We start from the raw sequence: 21,809 nt of genomic DNA on the forward strand, positions 1-21,809 counted from the left end.
TTTAGAGGTGGATGTTGCACACTGGTGGAGGACGAGGAGATTCCCGCTTCTATGTAAAGCTCTTTGAGTGCCCAGAAAAGCACTATATAAATGTAAGGAATTATTAATTATTATTATTTAAATATAACCAGTTTCATCAGTCAATCACAATACTATAGACTGCATTTAAAATGATTTACACAGGCTGTTTAATGCTGATTATGTACAGTATGTGTATTTACACAAAAACTACATAATGTAAATAGCCTAGAAATGAAAAATACAGGAACTCACAGTGAGTCAAGCTGCAATATCATGACAAAATCATTGTTTATTATTGCCCTTGATGTTGTAATAATGATTATTAATTTCTGGTCTGTGTTAAATATAACTATACTTTGAATATTTTGTTGTACAACGTAAACTGCACACACTCACACCCCAAACATACATGTATTAACATATATGGAAAAATAAACAACTGTTTCAAAATTTGTGTTTTCTGCATGGGTGTGTGTAATTTGCATTGTAGAACAAAATGTCAAGCATCGTCAAGTTGTTTACATTATTTTACTCATTAATTGAATAAAATATAGGAAAATCTTGAGGAAAGCAGTGTAGAATTAGTCTTTATTAGTCAGGTTTTGTCATCACAACTAAACCACCATTATATATATATGTGTGTGTGTGTGTGTACATGTATATATTATACTTAAGGACCTCATTAATTAAACACAATTTGGAATTCACGTCCACATTTTTTTTGTGTTGTGTCTTAATTTGTTTAATAATTATTACACAAATACTATTATACAACTACATTTCACGATTGTTTATTTTACTTTATAATTTACTATTAATTTATTCATTTTTGTCTATTCTGTATTCCACCCTTGATATTACATATTCTTCTTGCTATTATTCATCTATTGTTATTAATTTATTTATTATGTTATTATACATATAATTTGTACTATTATAAATCTATTATATCACTTATGTTATTGTACTGTTGTACTCGCTTTTTATATTATTCACTTTACTATAAGTTGTACAACATATATATTTTTATATTACATATCACTTTTACTATATTTTTACTGTGCGCTGTATAAGTGAATAATATTTTACTACTGTAAATTAACTAAGTTTCACTGGATCCATAAAGGCTCATCAGTTGCATGTGTTATTGTTTGTTGTGGAGTTTATCTGTATAGAGTGCTATCAAAATAAAAAGCAAACTACCAGTGTATTACTTTTTGATTTGTATTCAATTTTCTCAATGATGGTAAATTATAAGTGTTTAAAGATGTATTATTTAGATTTTTTTCCCCCAGTATTTAAAAGTGAATGAGCTGTGTTCTGACCACAGACTGTATAAAAACAGATTCTGACCTGAAGCACAAGAAAAGCTAAAATGTTGGGGTTGAACACAGAGAAAGCAATAAAACAACTTATTTTATTTAATATACATTCAAATTACATGTACATGTCACAGTTATACTACATTAACATTAGAATTGTAAACCGAAAAAATCAACGAAATCAACAAGTGAGAAGTGTGAGCGTTCACAATTTCTTACGAAAATTAATAATTTTCCAAACCTAACTAAATAACTGGAGGCAAAGTGATTTTTAACTGCATGTAGATCACAAACCTCTGAAATCGGTTGATAAATGTGAACGTTATCGTGATTTTATCCAGAAAAAAACGCAGCTCCCCGTTTACTTCCATTTATTTTTAAGGCAGTCTTGCCCTCACAAACATGGCGGACGCGTTGACGTATCGCAGCAACGGCTCAAAGCGGCCAATGAGGCGTCTAGGTATTTATATGTCTATGGGCGACATGGCGAGGGCATTCGATTACCCTGCCGTAAAACCTGTCCTTTGAAGCGACAACATTTGAATTTGTAAAGAGCGCATCAGTCAGCGCGGGATTAGCTGTTTACGGTCACTGGACTCGCTGCTCGGGATGGAGATGAAGATCACCAAATAAAGGCTTAGATTTGGGTCTGTTTCTCGCAGTCCATGGATTCAGAAGATTTGGAATACAGCGCATTTGAAACTTCCTGAATCACAAAATGAATTGTGGTTAGTTAATATGTCAACATTCCTAGTTTTTTTTTTAATAAAATGTTGAAAACAAGCTGTTTTGTCATAATTACAGGATAAATATCAGTAATATCTTATTCTAATTGGACTTAAATGATTGTGTTGGGTAACGTGAAGCCTTTGAACCTTGTAATTATTCTTTGGTGGAGAAAAAAATATAAACAGGCCAAATTTTATCTGAAATGAATCATTATTCACTTTCTGTTTGTGGAACTGTTGTATAAAAGCATGATGATTACCTCCAGCTGTGTGACCAGGTAGCATGTGCCTTTGTGATAAATAAAATAATAATAATAATGTTCTTAACTTTTATTTGTCTTGTTTTCTAGTAAATATTTTGATATCCCTAAAAAAAGTGATCTAAAAGTCCATAATGAGGTTAATGACTAAAACATGAATGGTGTGAGAAAAATAAGAAATAAACTTGTTTTCCTTTTCTGTTTCTTGCTTTACAACAAAGGGCTGTTAATTTCACTAAATTTAATAGGCAACAAGACCTTAAGTCATTTAGATTTTCAAGTAAATGTATTTTGTTTTCATGATGCATTTATGCTAAACAAGACAAAAATACTGAGTAAGAAAAATGATTTGTTGCAATGTGTGAGGAGTCTCAGCGTGCTATACCATACTTGTACCATACTTTATTAATATCTTTTTAAAACTAATGACTAAAGCATGAACTTTGTGATCAAATAGCAACAGTATTAATGTGATTGAAGACTCCAGGCCTTCAAAAGAGGTGCAAAGCCTGCCGCTACAAATAAAAGGTAATGTAATCATTTTTCATTGTTATTAAAATATGACTCTATCTTGGAATTATACCTCCCTAGGGGAATATTGAATTATAAAAGCTTGAATGAATTATTTATATAGCAGAGGAAGCATAAGCATAACAAACAGCCTGGCTCATTGCCCATAACAAGCTGATTGACCAATTGTGGTTGCAGCCTGACCCAGAGGCAATCTACACCGTTTCTTACATTATCTTAAAGCTAAAATCTTTGAGTCTTTAAAAAAAATGTACTCATAGTTAAGATAATAATTAGCTATTAGAATATATTATATTAAACCAGATGTTATTACCTGTATTTTATAATTGGATTAAAAATGTTTAAGCAATTTACTACAGTTTTGAAATTTATATTACTTTAATTTGTATTGTGCTGCATTAGAATGCATTACTGTACACATAACTGAGACCAAAGGTGATTGACTTTTTAAATTAACTTTAATATCCTTTGTCTTTAATTTACTAGAACACTGCATGATTGATCTTATGCTGTCTAGGCATTTTTACAATTTTGCACCTCTGACGCATTAACTGTATTTCTCCTACTTTTTCCTCTTTTCTTAGTTTGTTTTTTAAGTTATATCTATTCATAAGACCGGCCTCATGTTAGTCTAATCCAAGCGTTTTGCTTATGCTGCACTATTCACCGCTTTCTATTATTTTGGTGAAAAGTTAATTTATATGAAAGTTTTCTTCAGTGCACATAGATGAGAATATTCCAGAGTGAAATGCTCAGCCATTTATCTAGTAAGAGCAATTTCATTTCTCTAACTCTGAGTTGAAAAAGTAGATCACTGAGCGCTACAATTGTGCTTGCAAGCTTTCAGGTTCTTCCCATTAGGCCTGTTTGTTCCATTTACAACACATTACCACAAACAAGTTATTTTGAAAAAAGAAAAAAAAAACTGTCTGTAACCTGGATTTTTCTCTTGGTACAGCAGATTTCATAAGTACCGAAGGGTGAAGTTTTGGGTGGAAGCTTTGAATTGTCAGCTTTAGCATTAATAAAGAATGAAATCCTTTAAAGTCTTGCTCCAATGATCTCATGAACGTTGTCCTGGGGCAGAATATAAATAAACTCCAGGCTAATAAATGCTGCACTTTCCTCCTTTTTTTCACAGTTGCAATGCATTCAAAACATCAAGACATGGATGTCCAGAATAAAGGGAGAAAAGATGAGACAAATTTCTCTGAACAGCTGCAGAAATGAATCAATTGTGAGTCAGTCCTTCTGTCATGCCTTTCCGGTATCTTCACCCTCTGTTAAGATTATAATTCAGCTTGGCAGCTGAACTAAACGAATGGAGAGCTGTGATGTTTGTAATGACATGCTTTGTGATTTAGTATTTTCTATATATCTCAATTCTGATGTCCAAATCCAACTCCCCCACAGATTTTTCTGTATACATCAAATGATTATCTGTCATCCCAGAACTTTGCTGAACTTGCATTTTATGTGCAAGCCAGCCTTTACAAGTTCAAATTCAAGTTTTATACGCTGTCAAATGGACAGAAACCTGGTCAGAGATGCATGACCACGTACAGCAGGAAGTTCAGATCAAGATCACGAATGATAGGAAGTTCAGATCAAGGACACTGGTGGACTATCTCTTTAATTCAAGGCACTTCATCACCCACAGAAAACAAGGCAATTTACTGAAGGACAGTTGCGGTGCAAGCTGGTTTGATTTGTATAGTTTGTTTTCCATGCAGCTCAAGAGACAGTGATCTTTAAAATCCATAGAAGCAAATATTGTGATTCACAGTTAAACTTTTGACCTGACATGGGAGTAGTCCAGTATTAGTGTTACATTATTATGGAAGCAGAGGCTCAAAGCAGTTCAGAAGATGTAGCTTTATCTGCATTGTAGTTTTATAAAGTCAACCGATTACCAAGCAAAACTAATGTTGCTTTGATAAATTATTCAAAGCTTTTGCTTACTTTCATAAAATTACTTTTATGGAATGTCCTGTTTTCACTTTAAAGTACACCCCCAAAAAATGCTTATTCTGACATAACTTCCTCATCCTCATATTGAGCCAAACCTGTTTGACTTTTCTACAGAACACAAAAGAAGATCTTTTGAAGAACTGAAGCAACTACTTGACTGACAATGAAAAATGGGCTGGACTAAAATAACACTGAGACATTTTTCAGAATATCTTCTTTTGAAGAAAGTCATAAAGGTTTGGAACAACATCAGAGTGAGAAAATGATGGCAGAATTTACATTTTAGGGAGAACTTTTCTTTTAAACTAGTGACTAAAAGAATCTCTTCTCTCTTTGTCTGCAAGATGTAATGTGATTGACAGGGAAAAACAGAAGTTTTGATGCAAACTTCTCAAAGTGGCTGATTCAGCTTTAGCTCTGCTGCATTTAATACTGCATCAGCTGGCAATGGCCCTATCTAATTCGAGTTCTCCCATAGGGCCAGGCTTCTGCCCTGCCTCGCCGCACCATCGTTCACTCCTTCCCAAAGGCTGAACCTGATGAAAGACCCCTCTGCCAGGGCCAGAACCAGAAATCAACTTTAATCAATCCTTTTTTCTGTACTGCATCATTGTTATTCTATTGATGCAGGGTTGGATTTTCACAGGCTGTTGCAGTGGATTTTAACTGGGCAAAAAAAAAACAATGACCCGTTATCTCCAGACTTTGCTTATATTCATAAATTCATAGTTCCAAGAAATTCCATTTAACTTTTGTTGGGGTTTATGGGAGGGCAATGTGTTTCACTCAGCATAGAGAAATATACAGTAACTTGAACAGCACAGCAGTATCATATAGAACAGAACTTTGTCAATCTTACACGCTGGTGGTTTTCCACGGCCATGAGCACTTTATGACCCTGCCTGCTGAACTCTGGTGTCATGGGCGGCTTTGCTATCTTCATGAAGTTGCAGATAGTTTTACAGAAGGGTGAATTTAAGGTTGATGGGTTGCAAGAAAGCAGAAAGTACACTGTAAACAGAGAAAATGTGTATTTATGCATAAAACAGATTTCTTTGATGCATGGCAGAATGTGGCTTCTCAAAACTTTACTCCACGATGTTCTTTGTGAATTTAAATTAGTTCACATATAGTACTGATGTGTCAAGATTTAAGGTGAGGTAAATATATGGATAAAAATACAGTGTATTTAAGATTTCTTTATAGAGCTTGACAGTTTTTTTTAACATTTCTGTTTGCTTTGCACTCTGAATGACATCATTAGTGAGGCAAATTTATGTGTGAAAATCAGAGATGCAAAGCTGGAGTCATGCGAATTTTCATCACTTTTGCAGTCTCATAGAATAATGTCAAACCGGGTCAAACTTTTCAAATTAAACTCACTGAAACTCATTTATATTACACTGTTGCTTAACATATAATTTCTTTGTCTTTGTCCGCTCAGTGCCATTTGTAATATAACTTTTTTATGCTTTTAACTACAAAAATAAAGCAGTCATAAAGTGATTCATAATTTACTTACCCTCATGTCATACCCTGAAGGATTTTGTTTCTTTGGTGGAACATAATAGAAGATATATATATATATATATATATATATATATATATATATATATATATATATATATATATATACACATATATCTTGTGTTTCACTTCATATAAAAAAGAAAGTCATACAGGTTTGGAATGACATGAGGTTGAGTAAATAATGACATAATATTCATTTTATGTAAACTGCCTCTTTAAGAAAGCTAACACTGCTGTCTTTTGCTTACCACAGACTTAGAGAAGTCTCAAACTGTTGAGATTAAGTCATGGCCACAATGCTGCATCATTGATGTGAAGTTAGAGGGGGACTCATGAAATATTCCTGACCATAATGCTCAGGTGGCTCTAAGTTTAGTGACAGCCACAGACAGGTATAAGAAGTGCTCAGCTACCCTGTGGGCCTAGGAACGCAAGACACAGAAAAGAAGTGACAGCCTATGCAAAGGACTACACTGGGTGTCCTCTCTGCTGAAGATGGCAAGTTCCGTCACGCTATGTGGCCAGATGCTTAAAGGACAAGAGCATAGGAGTTTAGTCAACACTGAGGTCTCTTGGGGTGACATGCAGTTGTCTGCTTGTATGTTTCTTCCTTGGTGAAGTATCTTAGTTGTCAAATGGCAAGGAAGTCTGGATTTACACAGCATTAAGCCAATTGATCCTCTAATCAAGTCCCCATTTTAATTTTTATCCTTTCAAATAGATTGAGCTTTCAGAAGGATCTCTCTAGCTGTAAATCTCTCTGTGGTTTCAAAGAAATGTGGTACTTTCATCCAAGATCTAAGTCCAGTACTTGCCTTGGTCACAAATTAAAATTCAAGAATTTTTTTTTCTCCCCCATCAAGGAGGCATGCAAGTCTGTATACTTATTACTCTGCCAACAAATTAAAACTTGAAATCATAAACACTGCACAAACTTTCATATCCAAATTCATGGACTTTGAATCCATTAATAAAGCAATTTTTACTTTTTTTAAATCAAACAATTTATAACTAGCCAAAAGTCTTCTTTAGCATACTTTTTCCATACATTATCATATTTGAAGTCCTCTAAAAAGGATCTAGTGTCCTTATGATTAATTCCAGACATTAATTTTGTTTCTATTTCAGCCAGTGTTTTAAATATTAATTTAACTGCATTAAGGTCCTGCCATATCTATCTCTAAAGAGAATGTGACGGGCATCTTAAGTTCCTGCAGCTCTAAAGTAACTTCCTCTGGGTCCTGCGAGTTCAGAGTGTGAGAGTATTTGCACGCATATGCCTTTGCCCTATTTACTTAAGAGAGCAGCTGTATGTGACTGCGGCTGAAGATGTAACTGTGTTTAAGCAGTCTATGAGGGGAGAGGGCAGAGAGTTGGCTAGTCACTTTAATGTTTAGTAGGGAGCCAGTGCTGTCATGGAGGTCATGCAGGTCTATTTTAATTTATTATTTTGGGGAGGTGAGCAAAAATTCAATTCTCAGTACACATTCACCTATGCATCTCTAAGGAGGTCTTTGGGTAATGCTGAATTCAGCTCGTGAATGGAATTCTCTTCCAGTATTGATTCCATGCTGTGACTCCATAAGAACATGATACAGTTTTATATTTTTATTTAAAGAAAGTAACTATAGTAGTGACAAAAAAAAAAAATATACATATATATATATATATATATATATATATATATATATATATATATATATATATATAGATAATGAAATCATGTTTTAAAAGAAGTCTCTGACACTCACAAAGGGTGCATTTATTTAATTAAAAATACAGTAAAAACAGTAATATTGTGAAATATTTGTACAATTTAAAACAGATGTTTCTGTTTCACTATATTTTATAATGCCATTTATTCCAATGATGGCAAAGTTGAATTTTAAGCAGTCATACTCTTTTGTGGAAAGCTTGATACTTGTATTCTTCTTGGAAGAATAGAAAGTTCAAAAGAATAGCATTTATTTAAAATATTAATCTTTTGTAAAATGCCTTTACTGTCATTTCATCTTTACTGTCATAAAAATTTCTTGACTGATCAATTTAATTCATCCTTGCTGAAAAAATAAATAAATAAATAAATAAATAAAATCTTACTCAAACCAAACATTTAAATGCTACTTGCAAAAAAAGGACAAAAGCTGTCACTGGGACATTACCCTTTCTCAACGTGAATATGCACCATTTAGGTATTAAAATGTACATTAAAAGTGTTAATATGGACCCTTTGGGGTAAATAAGGTACAAAGGTATAATTTTTGCAATGGTGCAGCCCCAATGACAGCTTTTGTACCTTATTTTCTAAGAGTCTACCATGGTTTGCTCAAAAATTGTAAACGGGGGGGAGGGGGGATTCAACATTAAAAATAATAATAAATGTTTCATAAGCAGCAAATCGGCATTACTGTTTCATGTTTTTGATTAAATAAATGCAGTCTTGGTGAGGAATTATACAAAATTTTGACTGGTAGTATGTGTATGTATGTGAACATTTGAATATATACTGTATACAGGTTCCACACACACACACACCTATCTATATCTATTTGCAGTAACATGGCTGAGAAATCTAGAGTATTGATGGACATACACAGCCCACACATTCAAAGCAGCTTCACTCCACTGCAAAAACATATCACATAACAAGCGAAAATTGCCTCTCCGCTATGGCCACTTTTCATGGTCTGATCTTGCAGTGTATAAAATCATGGATGGTTCTTCAATTTTGGGCAATGCATAAAAGAGATTTGGATGATAGATCCCATCACACAGGCTGCACTTTCACAGCAAACAACATTAAAATGCGTGTGCGTGTGATAAGACATCAAATGCACAGATGAAAGATCACGGAAAACACTTTCCGCTTTCATGATGCATGAGTGTAAATTGCACATATCATCCACTCTGAGTGACTGAAACTCTGTCAGAGTAATCTTTGGCTTTATAAAACTAAAATATCAACACACCATCAAAATCTCATCATTTATTCTTTGTTCTTTATAATAAAAATATATAATCTTTTAGTTTGGGTAACTGTCCAGTCTCACTGTTTGTTTTAATGTAATAGATTAATGTATATGTTAATTTATGAATAAGTTTTGAAGAAAGCAGACATTAAATTGAAAAATTAAAATTACCTGTTACCAAAATTATTTTTGCGAAAGTGCATTGACATCCCTGCCTATCAAGTGAGACCAGGCTAGTTTTTCAGTTCAGGGTTTAATTAATGGCCTGTAGACCTTGTCTTAAACGTCTAGCTTGACTGACTCTTCTGCTGCTTCCAGTAGGTCTGGAGGGGCAAACTGACTTTGAAATAACAGACATTATCTGCTTCTACATTTAAATGCTGAAAGTCTCTTCTCTTGGGAGGAATTTCTGTGCAGGTGGATGAGACACTCAAGAGATGCGAAATAGAGTTTTTTGGCTTTTACTTTATGTACACAATATCAGCTTTGATACCAAACTAATTCTAACATACCCCCAAAATCCCTTTAAAATGTAATTTAAAATGTACAACTCTTCTCTTCTGGGAAAAATGCTCCAAAAATGTTAATGATTATCCATGCTTGCTTGATTGGGCGAAATGTTACAGGAATTCCAACTTTAATTTTTAGAGTGCCTCAGGAGACATAGATAATGGGAGTTATTCCTGTAGGCAGAATAGGGCTATAGGTGGTTTTTAGGCAAATTCTGATTTGGGAAGCTTGATCTCTGGCAGAGAGGCAGAGTCTGCGCAACACTGCTCCCTACAGGCCTTCAGATCAACAGCCAGAAGATTAGATGAAAGCCACCTCATGTTGAGCTGTAGTCTGTCTTGTCCTGAGGGTCAACAGAGGAAGGATTGGCTATGATTCACAAGCTGCTTGCATATTCAAGACATCAATTCCTGCCAATAAATACCTTAAAAATTGGTTTAGCATTAAGCTATTTCCGTCATGAGACATTTTATCTTTCAGTAAAGGTGTATTAGAGTTTCAGTGATGCTCATGTAGCTGCTAATGAAGATCACAGGTCAGTTCATACACTCTGTGTTATTCATTGCACACTGTAAACAAATTCTGGTATGTATATCCAGTGATCATAAATGCTCTTGGAAAAACACTGTAAACAGAGCAGTTCTATAAATCGATCCTGATCTCACAGGAATGCAACGCTTTCTTTTATCCTGCAGTCTCTGCTCGGTTGTGGGCGAAAGAAAAATCTAAGAAGTCCTTGCTTTTCCAGTTCATTCAGTCAGAGCCAAGGTCTATTTTCTGCTGGGATCTGGTCAGCAGTAAACACAGGCTATTCTACCTTATTCCATGTTAAAGATTTATATTTATCCACATGCGGTCTTGTTGCCCTGGGTTTACATGCGTCACTAATACATTCACATTCACTTTGTGTTATTGTGTGGTGCATGAAGGGGAGAAAAAGGAATGAGATGAATGTGGAGCTGCTTTGGGGAAAAAAATGTTACAATTGAATATTTCCTTTAATAAAAACCGTAAATTCTAAACTGGTTTAAATCTATTTCACACAAGAAGAAAAAACAAACCTTTATCCCTAGAGTGGAACTGTTTAAATCTCTTTGATTCAGTCAAATTTACTGAAAGCAAAGTGTGTGTGTGTGTGTGTGTGTGTGTGTGTGTGTGTGTGTGAGAGTGTGTGTGTGTGTGTGTGTGTGTGTGCGTGTGTGTGTGTGTGTGTGTGTGCGTGTGCGTGTGTGCGTGTGCGTGTGTGTAGTAAGGGCAATTACTCAACCAACCAAGATAACTATGTGTGCTTGAGTAATAACAGAAGTGTTTATCTCTCTCCATTTTAAAAGTTATAAATTGTACTGCTACCTTTGTCAGCAGACAGTAAACAATCTCTGTTTTTGAGTAAATCTGTATGTGTGTATATCATATACAGCTACCCAGCTTTTTAGATATGGTCACTGGCCATTTAAAAACACCTACTGATCATTATGTCTTTATTTTCTGCTGAAGTTTACATCAAAAAATAGACTCAGCATAAAACTTTAATTGTACCTTCACTGTTACTACACATCACTGTGCTGTTAATGCAGGCATTTTGAATACTGCAGCCTGTTAATATGTCAAAATAAATATGTGCTGATTGCATGTGCACAGAGAAACAGTGTGCTCAAAATCATTTGTACATTGTTTCCATTTAAATAGGTCTAAATTACAGGAAGGTAATTTCTCCAGCCTGTTTCAAGTTTATGTTGTTAGAATTGAAACTCAGTCTGAGAAATTTGTATCTGGACTCACAGCTCTCTAAGCCCAGGCCTTGGGATAGAAAAGAAACCTTTCATCACTCGTCTCTAACCTTGGGAAACAACAGATAAAGATGTCACTCTAAAGTCCCACCAAGAGGAAAAGTCACCTGATAAAGTATGCAATCTGTCTGCCTCTGGAGAAAAACAGAGGATGTTAAAACCAATCTCAGCCCACTGCATTCTTTTCAGCACAGAAATGTCAGCTGCAACGATGCACGACGTGTTAGCTGGTGGCACAGCTGCCAAAGCAAATTGATAAATTGATTAACATCTTTTGCCTAAAGTTACTGCTCATTTTGAATAGAGAATACCGTCTGCTCTGACAGGTGAGGTCGCCACAGTAGTTTACAGTGTTGAGTGCATTTATTAAAGACACATTAAGGTAAATGCACATTGAGGTTATTTGTAACAGACTGTATCGTACTGTTTGTCTCTGGTCTCTTTTCACATGAGCAAAATTAACATAGTCAATGAGCTCTGAATTATTATTTATTCAAGAAATCCATCAACATAAGGTGCCGCAGACGGGTAAAATATAAAGTACTAACAAATAGAAAGAAAAATAACACAGTAGAAAATTACATATGTTCCAAACACATCGTTATAGAGTGCAACAGTCCGGAAATAAAAATCCCATTCATTTCTCCATAGGGGAATTGATTTTTAATGATAAGATAGACTAAGACAGAGCTACTGTGAGCTACAAGGTTGTTATTCGGTGATATACAGTTTTGTTGAAGCCACCAGCCTGAATAAATTCAACATATGTTTTAAAATTGAAATAATCATGTTTAACAGTGGAATTCCTAGTCAAAAAAAAAAAATAATAATAAAAATAAAAATACATTACCAATTATTCTGCAAAAAAAAAAAAAAAAAAAAAAAATATTATATATATATATATATATATATATATATATATATATATATATATATATATATATATATATATATATAGACATCAAGAGAATCACAAAAAGATAATTGTCCTAAAAAAAAACAATCCACAGCTATCTACTCCCATGAAGCAAATAAATAAATAAATAAGTCAGTCTCCCTATGCTATAAAAATCTTTTTAAAAAGCGACTAAATGATTAGAAAAAAATGTATGTATATATATATATATATATATATATATATATATATATATATATATATATATATATATATATATATATATATATATATATATATATATTTGCAATAAACATAAGTTGTTTCTATATACATAATCAACATATTTAAAAGAATACTTTTATATTTTTCCATTGTTTTTATTGCGATTATGCCCTTTGGAATGCTTCATGGGATTTTCCCACATTACATCCATTAGTACACAATCTTTGTCTTTTTGTTTGATTTTCAAATACTTTTTTGTTTCAAATACAAGTTTGTAATGTTATGATTCACCTCATAGCTGGTTACTTTAGTTCAAGGCTTATAACAAATACTTTTATATGGCAAAAAAATAAATGGGAAAAACACTTCCAGCTTCAAGGCCGCAGAAACACTTCTCTTTGTACAGTGATGATCAGGCAATTATAATTGATTTATACTTGACTTGACAATCACCTGTCAATCAGAAGATGAAAAGCTTTACAGTTGTTCACTGGCATCCTGCTTGATTTTTGGAGCTATAACTTTTTGGTCACTTTATTTCCCTTTGTCTTCATATTCCTTTTAACCCGTTTAAGGTTTTCATTTATAAAGCTCTAAAAACCTTACTGACTGATATTTTAGTGCACTTCCTGCAAATATGGAAAAAATAAAGGGTCTCAATTAAATATGTGCAGTTCCACATGATGAGTGCAAATTGTCACATGACCAGCTTATTTCCTGTTTGCACCTTGAGAAGATGATGGCTGCATCAAAGCTCCAAAACAAAAGCCTAGTAAAGTATGTCAACATAAAGATATGACAAAGATTTTTGATACACATGATCTTTAGGGTGTCTAGTATTAATATATGCATTCACATATATTTAGTTTTGTTGAGTTTGATCATAGAATGAGTAAACATGTTGATGATCACAATAGTGACCGGTGGGACAGTAAACTTATGTATACAATATAAATCCAATTGCAGTTGCTAGTGAAAATGACAATAAAATGTTGCATTGACAAAATATTGCACTAAATTAAAAATTCAAATGTTACAAAAAAATTACAATAATGATGTTTTTATACTTGAAGCATTAATATAAAAATTTGATGTTATATTACACAAAAAAGTAACAATTTTGAAATGCGGTGATAGTTTTTTTTTTTTTTTCTCAATGTTGCATAAGGTTTTTTTTGTATGCATAATAGTAACCCTAGAATATGATCAAACAGTTTAAAATAGCTTGGCTAAGATATATAACCATTTTTATGACTGCAGAAATATGTTCATTCAGTACTCACCTTATCCCACCGGTCACAATTGTGACAATTTTCCACACACTTTTCCAAAAAAACTCAAAAAATAATTATTGATTATTTCAAAGGGTTACTAATGACACATCATTTGGATATTTTCATGTCTGGGAAAAATTTGGGATTAAACGGGTTAAGGTTTGAATAAGCAGTTGTCAATAAATTTTGTTGTCAGTTTCCAACTTTCCATTAATGGACTGCCTGCAGTGAACACACAAAATGATTTCAAGTCAGTTATTTTACACTACAGCACTTAGCAATACACTGAAATCTATCTGAAACTTAGCCCTCATTACAAACATGTTGTATATAAATAAATAAATAGAAATTTAATGACAGCAAGGTCTTTTAAAAATGTGTATAGAAATAAAATTGCTTGCTGATATTCATTTATTTATTGCATTGAAGTTTTTGGCAGCTCAGAGCAGATGCATTACCCTGAATCCTTCATTATTTTAACCATTTGCTGAGTGACAGCAGAGACAGGTGGTTGCTGCCCAGGTTAAGGCCTTTTGCTGATGGATGCAGCATCAGTGAGGAGGGCAGGCAACTATGTGTCATGAAAACCAAACATGCATATTCAAACACGCTTCGCCTATGAGACAAACAAGCTGTCGTGACAAGAAAACTCTTATAAGGCTGAGGGGCTGAGAAGGTGAAATAGTCAGTTGTTAATCATGTTTTTCACAGTGGTAAAAAGTTTGAGCTGCATTTCTAATATACTTGACTTGCACCTGTATTCTGTTCATTTTGACTAGTGACCTAGATTCTCCTTTCGTGTTCCCCAAGTCCGAGGCAAAATGAAACGTATGAAGGGGGAAAAAATGGTTAAAGGCTCATTTAACACCATTTGGTGCAGGTCTAAAAAGCTAAAACCTACATATGATGTTTTGAAAAGATTATTTGGTTAGTCTATTTGTGTCAAATGGAAAAAAATGTCTGAGATGAAAGAAAATGCTAAAATCTAATTGCAAGACTTGGAGAGCTGTTCTCCTTGACATGAAAGAAATGAAAAGCATACATTTTTTATAATCTTTCCCGTCTTAGAGTGAATGAATGTATTGAACAACAGCTGAATATAGTCCAAAATAATTTTCATTGTCGCTACTGCACATTCTTTATATCTATTGCATAAACCAAAGGCAACAGAGCACAGCAGGGAATGAGTGTTTCTCTGTGTCAATCTTCCATTGCACTGAGGACCTGTGAGTAAATATGAAAAATAACCAAGAATATTTAATGATCATTATCGTAAATTGCCCAGAATTCACGCAGGGACATCTAATACTGTGATTTCACTTAAATAATCGCACTGCAAGCTATAAACATGAATTAGATATTCTCCAGCAAACTCTACAAAGTGCTTCGGTCCTAAATTATTTACTGCTGTAAACTTTTTTACGCCACACAAATGTAAATGGTTCCATAATGGCAGTTTTATCAAAACCTGCTGCTAGGACAGCTCCTTTGAAGTGAAACTACACTGAAAAAAAAAATATTCATTGAATTTGTAGAGAATTCATAGAGAATCTATGAGATATTGTCAAGAGGAAAATGAGAAACAAGAGACCAAAAAATTCAGATGAGCTGAAGGCCACTGTCAAAGAAACCTGGGCTTCCATACCACCTCAGCAGTACCCCAAACTGATCACCTCCATGCCACGGCGAATTAGGCAGTAATTAAAGCAAAAGGAGCCCCTACCTAGTATTGAGTACATGTACAGTAAATGAACATACTTTCCAGAAGACCAACAATTCACTAAAAAAGCTTTTTTTATATTGGTCTTTTGAAGTATTCTAATTTGTTGAGATTATTGAATTGGTGGGTTTTTGTTAAATGTAAGCCAAAATCATCACAATTAAAAGAACCAAAGGCTTAAACTACTTCAGTCTGTGTGCACTGAATTTATTTAATACACAAGTTTCACAATTTGAGTTGAATTACTGAAATAAATGAACTTTTCCATGACATTCTAATTTATTGAGATGCACCTGTATAATGAAATTCAAGTATTAGAATAAATGTTTCACATGCAGTTGCTTACACTAAAAGCTAGGTTTAAAGAACAGTTCAAGAGTTCAGCTTAACCTGCCCAAAATATACTTATTTAGTCATCCTGAAAACCTTGTTTAGTTGGATTTGTTTTTAATTTGGGTTGAAAGTTGGAACTAAACTTTGCAGGATGTCGGCCCTCCAGGAGCAGGGTTGTACATCCCTTATAGTGCTGCACATTCACAGAAAATAACTTACTTATGCGTTGCAAAAGAAGGTGGATACCTGTGATTGAAATTGCAATATGTTTGATAATGAACTTACCTCAAGACCATTATTTATGCATGCATTCATTATTAACTTAATTCAGATATAGTACATCCTGCATGTTGGCATTGTCAACTGACCAGTTGTGTCATCAGTTCACCATTCATCTCAGCCTTATGGGATAGGACAGTGTCCATCCGTTGTGCATTCAAAAATCTAGGCTAAGCTGTAAATCACATGTAGGCTACTGTTTCATAAATATTAAGGAGTGTGACATAAGACTACTGCTCCTACTACTGCTTTTCACATTCTGTAGGCTATGTGGAACACAGATGCAAGCTAGGCAGGATTTATTATTCTGTAGAATGCACAGGTGATTTTTTCGATTATCCTGTCCATTATTTTCATAATAATGAACTTGAATGAGAATTGTACTAATAATAAGACAAACAGCAATGAAGAATCTTACCAGTAGGCCTAGCCTTAAGATGACCAAACGTGGCATTTTCCCAGGACACGTCCTGGCCAGGATTTCTATATTGCCTAAAATGTCCATGTTTGTCTTTTTTTGCACTGCGCAGACCAATTGTTGAATATTGGATATATAAAATGGATATTTTAGGCAATATAGAAATCCTGGCCAGGATCCTGGGAAAATGGCACGTTTGGTCACCCTAATAATAATGTGAAGGACAAATGCAATGAATGCATCAAATGCAACATGTAGCTTCCGCTCAGGTGGAGAAAGGATAGGCTTACTAAGCTAAGTTACACATTGCAGCAGAGAAAAGAAAAAAAAAATCACCAAACTTGTAGCAAAACTAATTTGGATATTAATTATTCAAGTCAAGTCTACACTATTCTCGCTAAATTCACGCTGATTGTTGTGTCTCAGTGTACGTGACTTTTGAAACGTCTGCTTTAAAACTACATTTCCCATAACTCTCGGCGTGACTGACATTACCCATAAGGCTGTTGGTCCTCTATCTCAGGCAGGAAGGTCATTGAGAATCAGACTCAGGTTGAGCAGATCTCAAACTTCAGCAGTAACTATGCTCGGACAAGCCGTGCGACGCTTCGCCACCTCTGCGGTTCGCTCCAGTCACTATGCGGAGGGACCAGGAAAGGTGAGGAGATTTTAGGATATAAGCAAAATAAGCCGCTTGTTGTTTAAGCTTCAGCGTCTATATGACTGATCGGCACAGGCCTTGTGTTCGTCTGAAGCCCGACCGGTTGTCGTTTTAAGTGTTTAGTAAAAAGTTATCAGTTTGATGTGTACAAAGCTGTGGCTAAGCTTATATAAATGAACGTATTAAGTTGTTAAACAGTGATTGTGATGAACCTGCAAGGGAGCAATGCAGGAGTGTCTTTAGCTTAGCTTAGCATGAAACGTAATAGCTGATCAGGCCACTGCGCCTCTCTGTGTTAACCGCGTATCTTACGTGAAAGGTAACCTTCAATGATTTTCTGTTTGAATGCATTCATGTGCTTTAATTATTGATTCAGTTAGGTTTTATTTTCATTTAAATTATGTTGCAGTAGTGTTTAATGCCCTTCCATTGGCAATAGTGCACCTGCTGCTTGATATTTTACACGGATCCCACAGTCACGGAGACGAGTTGTCTTAAATAATGGACAATTAAATAGATATTTTTTGTAGTTCTGTTTAGCTCCTAAATATTTCAATTAGCTTTAATCTGGTCTTTATCTATCTATCTATCTATCTATCTATCTGTCTATCTATCTATCTGTCAAACTAGTGGCAACTGCAAAGATCCTAAGAAAAGTTATGGACTTTATTGAACTAAGGGTGTGGGAACTCTAGTAAGAGTCTTTTCAGCCAGTACAAAATTTCTAATTTCAGTAGTAACTTTCTAATTAAGTCAAATTGTATTTATTTATGAATGTAGTGTTGTTCAATGTAATTCATTTGACGAAAGTATGTCTTTAATTACAAAATCAAGAAAGTCAAAGCACAATTCTGAAATGAATTTTTATTTATTCATTTTTGCAGAACTTGCCATTCTCTGTAGAGAACAAGTGGAGGCTTCTTGGCATGATGGTGCTGTTCTTTGGCAGTGGATTCGCCTTCCCATTCATTGTTGTCAGGCATCAGATCCTGAAGAAGTGAAGCTCCTTCCAGCCACACATTGTAAGTAACTTTGCGCTGTGCTTCTCAGCTTGTCTCTAAATGACCTTTAATGCTCTTTATCTTCATTAAAATTTGAAAACAAAATGTGAACCATTGCAAACAATAACCACTTAATAATTTAGGATGGCATTTTTTATTCTCCTCTTACATTGCTCCTTTGTGTTTTTTTTTTGTTTGTTTGTTTTTTTAGGTCAGTGTGATTCTTGTGCAACACAGCTCTCAGTTTCTTCTGGTGTGGATCCTGTAATGTTATTGTAAATAAAATGACCAATGACATTGCTATGTTTTTCTCATTCTTTATTTCATGCTTTCCTGAAACTTAAAGCATAGGCTAAAATTATGTAAATGAAATGATTCTCCAGTTACACTATTTTAAAGAGTCCTTGTTGAGTAATATTAATTGACTACATGTAAACTATATGGTTGGGTTTAGAATTAGGGTTTGTTTTAGGGTTACTTGAATTTAATTGTGCATAATTGTTATAATAATGGTAAGGACATGTAACATGCAACAAGGACACCTTAAAATAATGTTACAGATTCTCCTCATAAATCTATACTTGGATTGAATCTTTCCAGAGCCTGTTACATTTTATTTATCCATTGAACAAAACTTACGTAAATTGATTAAATTCACTTGTATGATAAAATGTTTACTTAAACACTGATATGATGTTTACTATAAAGTGTTTACTTAAAGCGATAGTTTACCTAAAAAAGAAAATTGTTCATGTATTCACCCTCACACTTTTTAAACCTTTATGAGTTTCAGCTGACTTCCATAGTATAGTAGTGAACTATCCCTTTAAATAAGGGCTGCACGATAAATCGAAATGGAATCGAAATCACAATTAGACAGAATCTGCGGTCGTCATGCATATCTTTCAGTGGCTACAATTACATGCACAATTTTTGGTTCAGTTGGACAATTAATTACGATTGATGAATCTGATTCTAGTGTTTACATGAGCGCTAAATAAAGTGATCGGGTTGATGTGTGCGTTTATAAATCTGGAAGGTTTTATATTTTTTTTTTTTGACATGCGCACTCTGCTCAAATAGTGTAAGTGACAGATAATATCGAGATTCTCACTGTTTGCTCATAACCACTCTCCTGCATTGTTTCTTTATTTGTTTTTAACAGCAGAATTAATATTTACCAGTTTATGGATAAATATAGCCTATAAACCGCTGTGCTGCTCATATTTATCACACACACAAAAAAAGCCCCTCCCCTCGCCCAAAACGGGTTGCCTGTGGATGAGTATCCAAAACAAGGTTGTCCTGCTTCACTTAACAGTTGCCGAGTGAAAGGAGAGTTTTATAATGACAGGACACGAATTTATACAACACTTTATTCAAAAGGAAGAGCCGCTCGTTCTGTGCTTTAAATGTCATTACGTTATTTCTGCGTCATTGCACAGGTGCAGTTCTTTCAATTTCGTGGTTCAATCCGATCGAGTGTACGCTCAATCGTATTAGAAGAGAAATAAACCATCCCCTTCAATCTGACCGAAATTTCACTCAGATCGAGCTCAATCGGAACGATTAAGGTGTTTATATGAAAGATTTTCAATCCGATTGAGCCGTCAATCCGATTACAGACGGATTATTTGGGTGCATGAAAACGTAGCCATTGAAGCATGGTTCTGTGATCAGCAGTAAATCTCCATCCGAAGGCCAGAGGGCGCTCTCACGCTGAAACTCCAAACGCTTTGCAGAAGAAACCCAGGAAATGCCTTACAGTGGTAGCTGAATAAACAGAAGATTTAACTTCTTTATTGATTCTATGTGACTAATAAACACATGATTATAACAATATATGGTTTATCTGAGTTATTATTGTATTTTTTATTGAAATAAAGTATATTTATAATGCAATGCCTTTATCTCTGCTTCGAATCCTATGAAATATGTTGTGTGCCGTATACTGTGTAAGAAAGCCATATCAACTCACAAAAGGACTTATTTCAAACACTCAACTGATGTTATGGAGTAAAAACGTTATTAAATGTGGTATTTTTGCATGCTAAATACTACACAGAGCCGTAGTTCACTGAGAAGCTACGCAAACAGCTGTCATTATCACGAACGATATCTTCAATTTCATAATCGCTCAATAATATTGTCTGCTAAGGTTTTTGTGTGTGTGTGTGTGTCAGTGAACTATGGCTCTGTGTAGTAAATGCTGCTCCATCTGAAAGCATGTGATGATGATTTACTGCTGATTACAGAACCGGTGTCCTGACATTTTATCCTACCCGTCAATTTTCCTACCAGGGTATACTGCACATGCACACATCAACATTGCGTCAATCCTTTTTCTCATGCTTTACAATATTTAATGTATCTGCATTATTGTAAGGGTAGGTTTAGGGTTGGGGAAGGTGTAGACTTTAATAAAAACACAATCTAATAGGTAGAAAAAAAATATTGTTGGTTTCCTGTAGATGTATCCCTTCTAGCTACAACCACAAATATAACACATAATTACTTTATTTGCATTACTGTAAGGGAAGGTTTAGGGTTGTGGTAGGTGTAGACGTTAATAAGCCATAACTTTACAGTAGCATTTTTACAGTTCACTGTTTTAATAGAGGAAGCAAAATCTGACAGGTAGGACAAATCGACAGAACACCGGCTTTACTAACAAAACGCGCATGACAATCGAATTCAATTAATCGTGCAACCCTACATAGGCTATTATAGAAATATAATAACATGAAAAGGCTGTAAAATATCAGAAGTTCACAGATTTTGCACTGTCTGTTTTATCCACATACAGGAATTAAATACATTCTACAACAGTGTGATTACAATGTAAAGATTATTAAAATGAGCGTCAGCTGGGATTCTATGCCTGCGCTGAGAAGTCATTCACTAACTGCTGGAAAGGCATTTGGAAGGGTGTTGTTTTCCCTCTACAATTGTCAGCTTTATGCCTCTGCTGCTGAAGTTCATATATGAACCCATTAAAGTTCAATTAACCTTCTACTGCCAAAAGCTATAAATATCTAGGAACAAAACAACAGGGAGGGAGACTTGCAAAGTGACAGGGTGATATTGGAAAAGAACTGGCATTAAAAATTTTATTTCATTGGAAACTGGCTCACTTGAGTTTTGTGTACATCATTCAAGGAAATGTGGCTTGCCAATTTTTTAGAAGACCAAAGGACTAAGGGGTTGTAAGACTGAGAAGCGAGCAGTAAAACTAGCTTGTTATAAACCATTCAGACCATACTGATCATACAATTTGGTTGCTTGATAAATTCAGCTATTTTTCACTGCGCAGATTTACATGGAAATGTCATTACTCCAAATCCACTTTACAATTGGTTCGTAATGTCTATCTT

General features: G+C 34.5%; 1 protein-coding gene and 1 long non-coding RNA gene across 2 annotated transcripts; both read left to right on the top strand.

Moving 5' to 3' along the window:
• The first annotated feature begins 1,871 nt into the window (after positions 1 to 1,871).
• LOC122137370 lies at positions 1,872 to 4,306 on the top strand. Its single transcript, XR_006154800.1, has 3 exons — positions 1,872 to 2,071; positions 2,789 to 2,859; positions 4,004 to 4,306. It is a non-coding gene; the product is annotated as an uncharacterized LOC122137370 (long non-coding RNA).
• A 12,964-nt stretch (positions 4,307 to 17,270) lies between these two features.
• On the top strand, positions 17,271 to 18,735 carry LOC109048279 (cytochrome c oxidase subunit 7C, mitochondrial). The gene is made up of 3 exons (XM_019065971.2): positions 17,271 to 17,431; positions 18,319 to 18,456; positions 18,647 to 18,735. Exons 1-2 carry the CDS (start codon positions 17,357 to 17,359, stop codon positions 18,433 to 18,435), a joined length of 192 nt encoding a protein of 63 aa, XP_018921516.2. The 5' UTR covers positions 17,271 to 17,356; the 3' UTR covers positions 18,436 to 18,456; positions 18,647 to 18,735.
• The last annotated feature ends 3,074 nt before the right edge of the window (positions 18,736 to 21,809 follow it).

The sequence above is a fragment of the Cyprinus carpio genome, chromosome B5 (assembly GCF_018340385.1).
Source record: "Cyprinus carpio isolate SPL01 chromosome B5, ASM1834038v1, whole genome shotgun sequence".
Classification (NCBI taxonomy): Eukaryota; Metazoa; Chordata; class Actinopteri; order Cypriniformes; family Cyprinidae; genus Cyprinus; species Cyprinus carpio.

Bases quoted from the DNA above. Each gene is read 5' to 3' on its own strand.
- LOC109048279 (XM_019065971.2), top strand. From the start codon at position 17,357: ATGCTCGGACAAGCCGTGCGACGCTTCGCCACCTCTGCGGTTCGCTCC. The intron at 17,432-18,318 runs GTGAGGAGATTT...TCATTTTTGCAG, and splicing joins ATGCGGAGGGACCAGGAAAG to AACTTGCCATTCTCTGTAGA.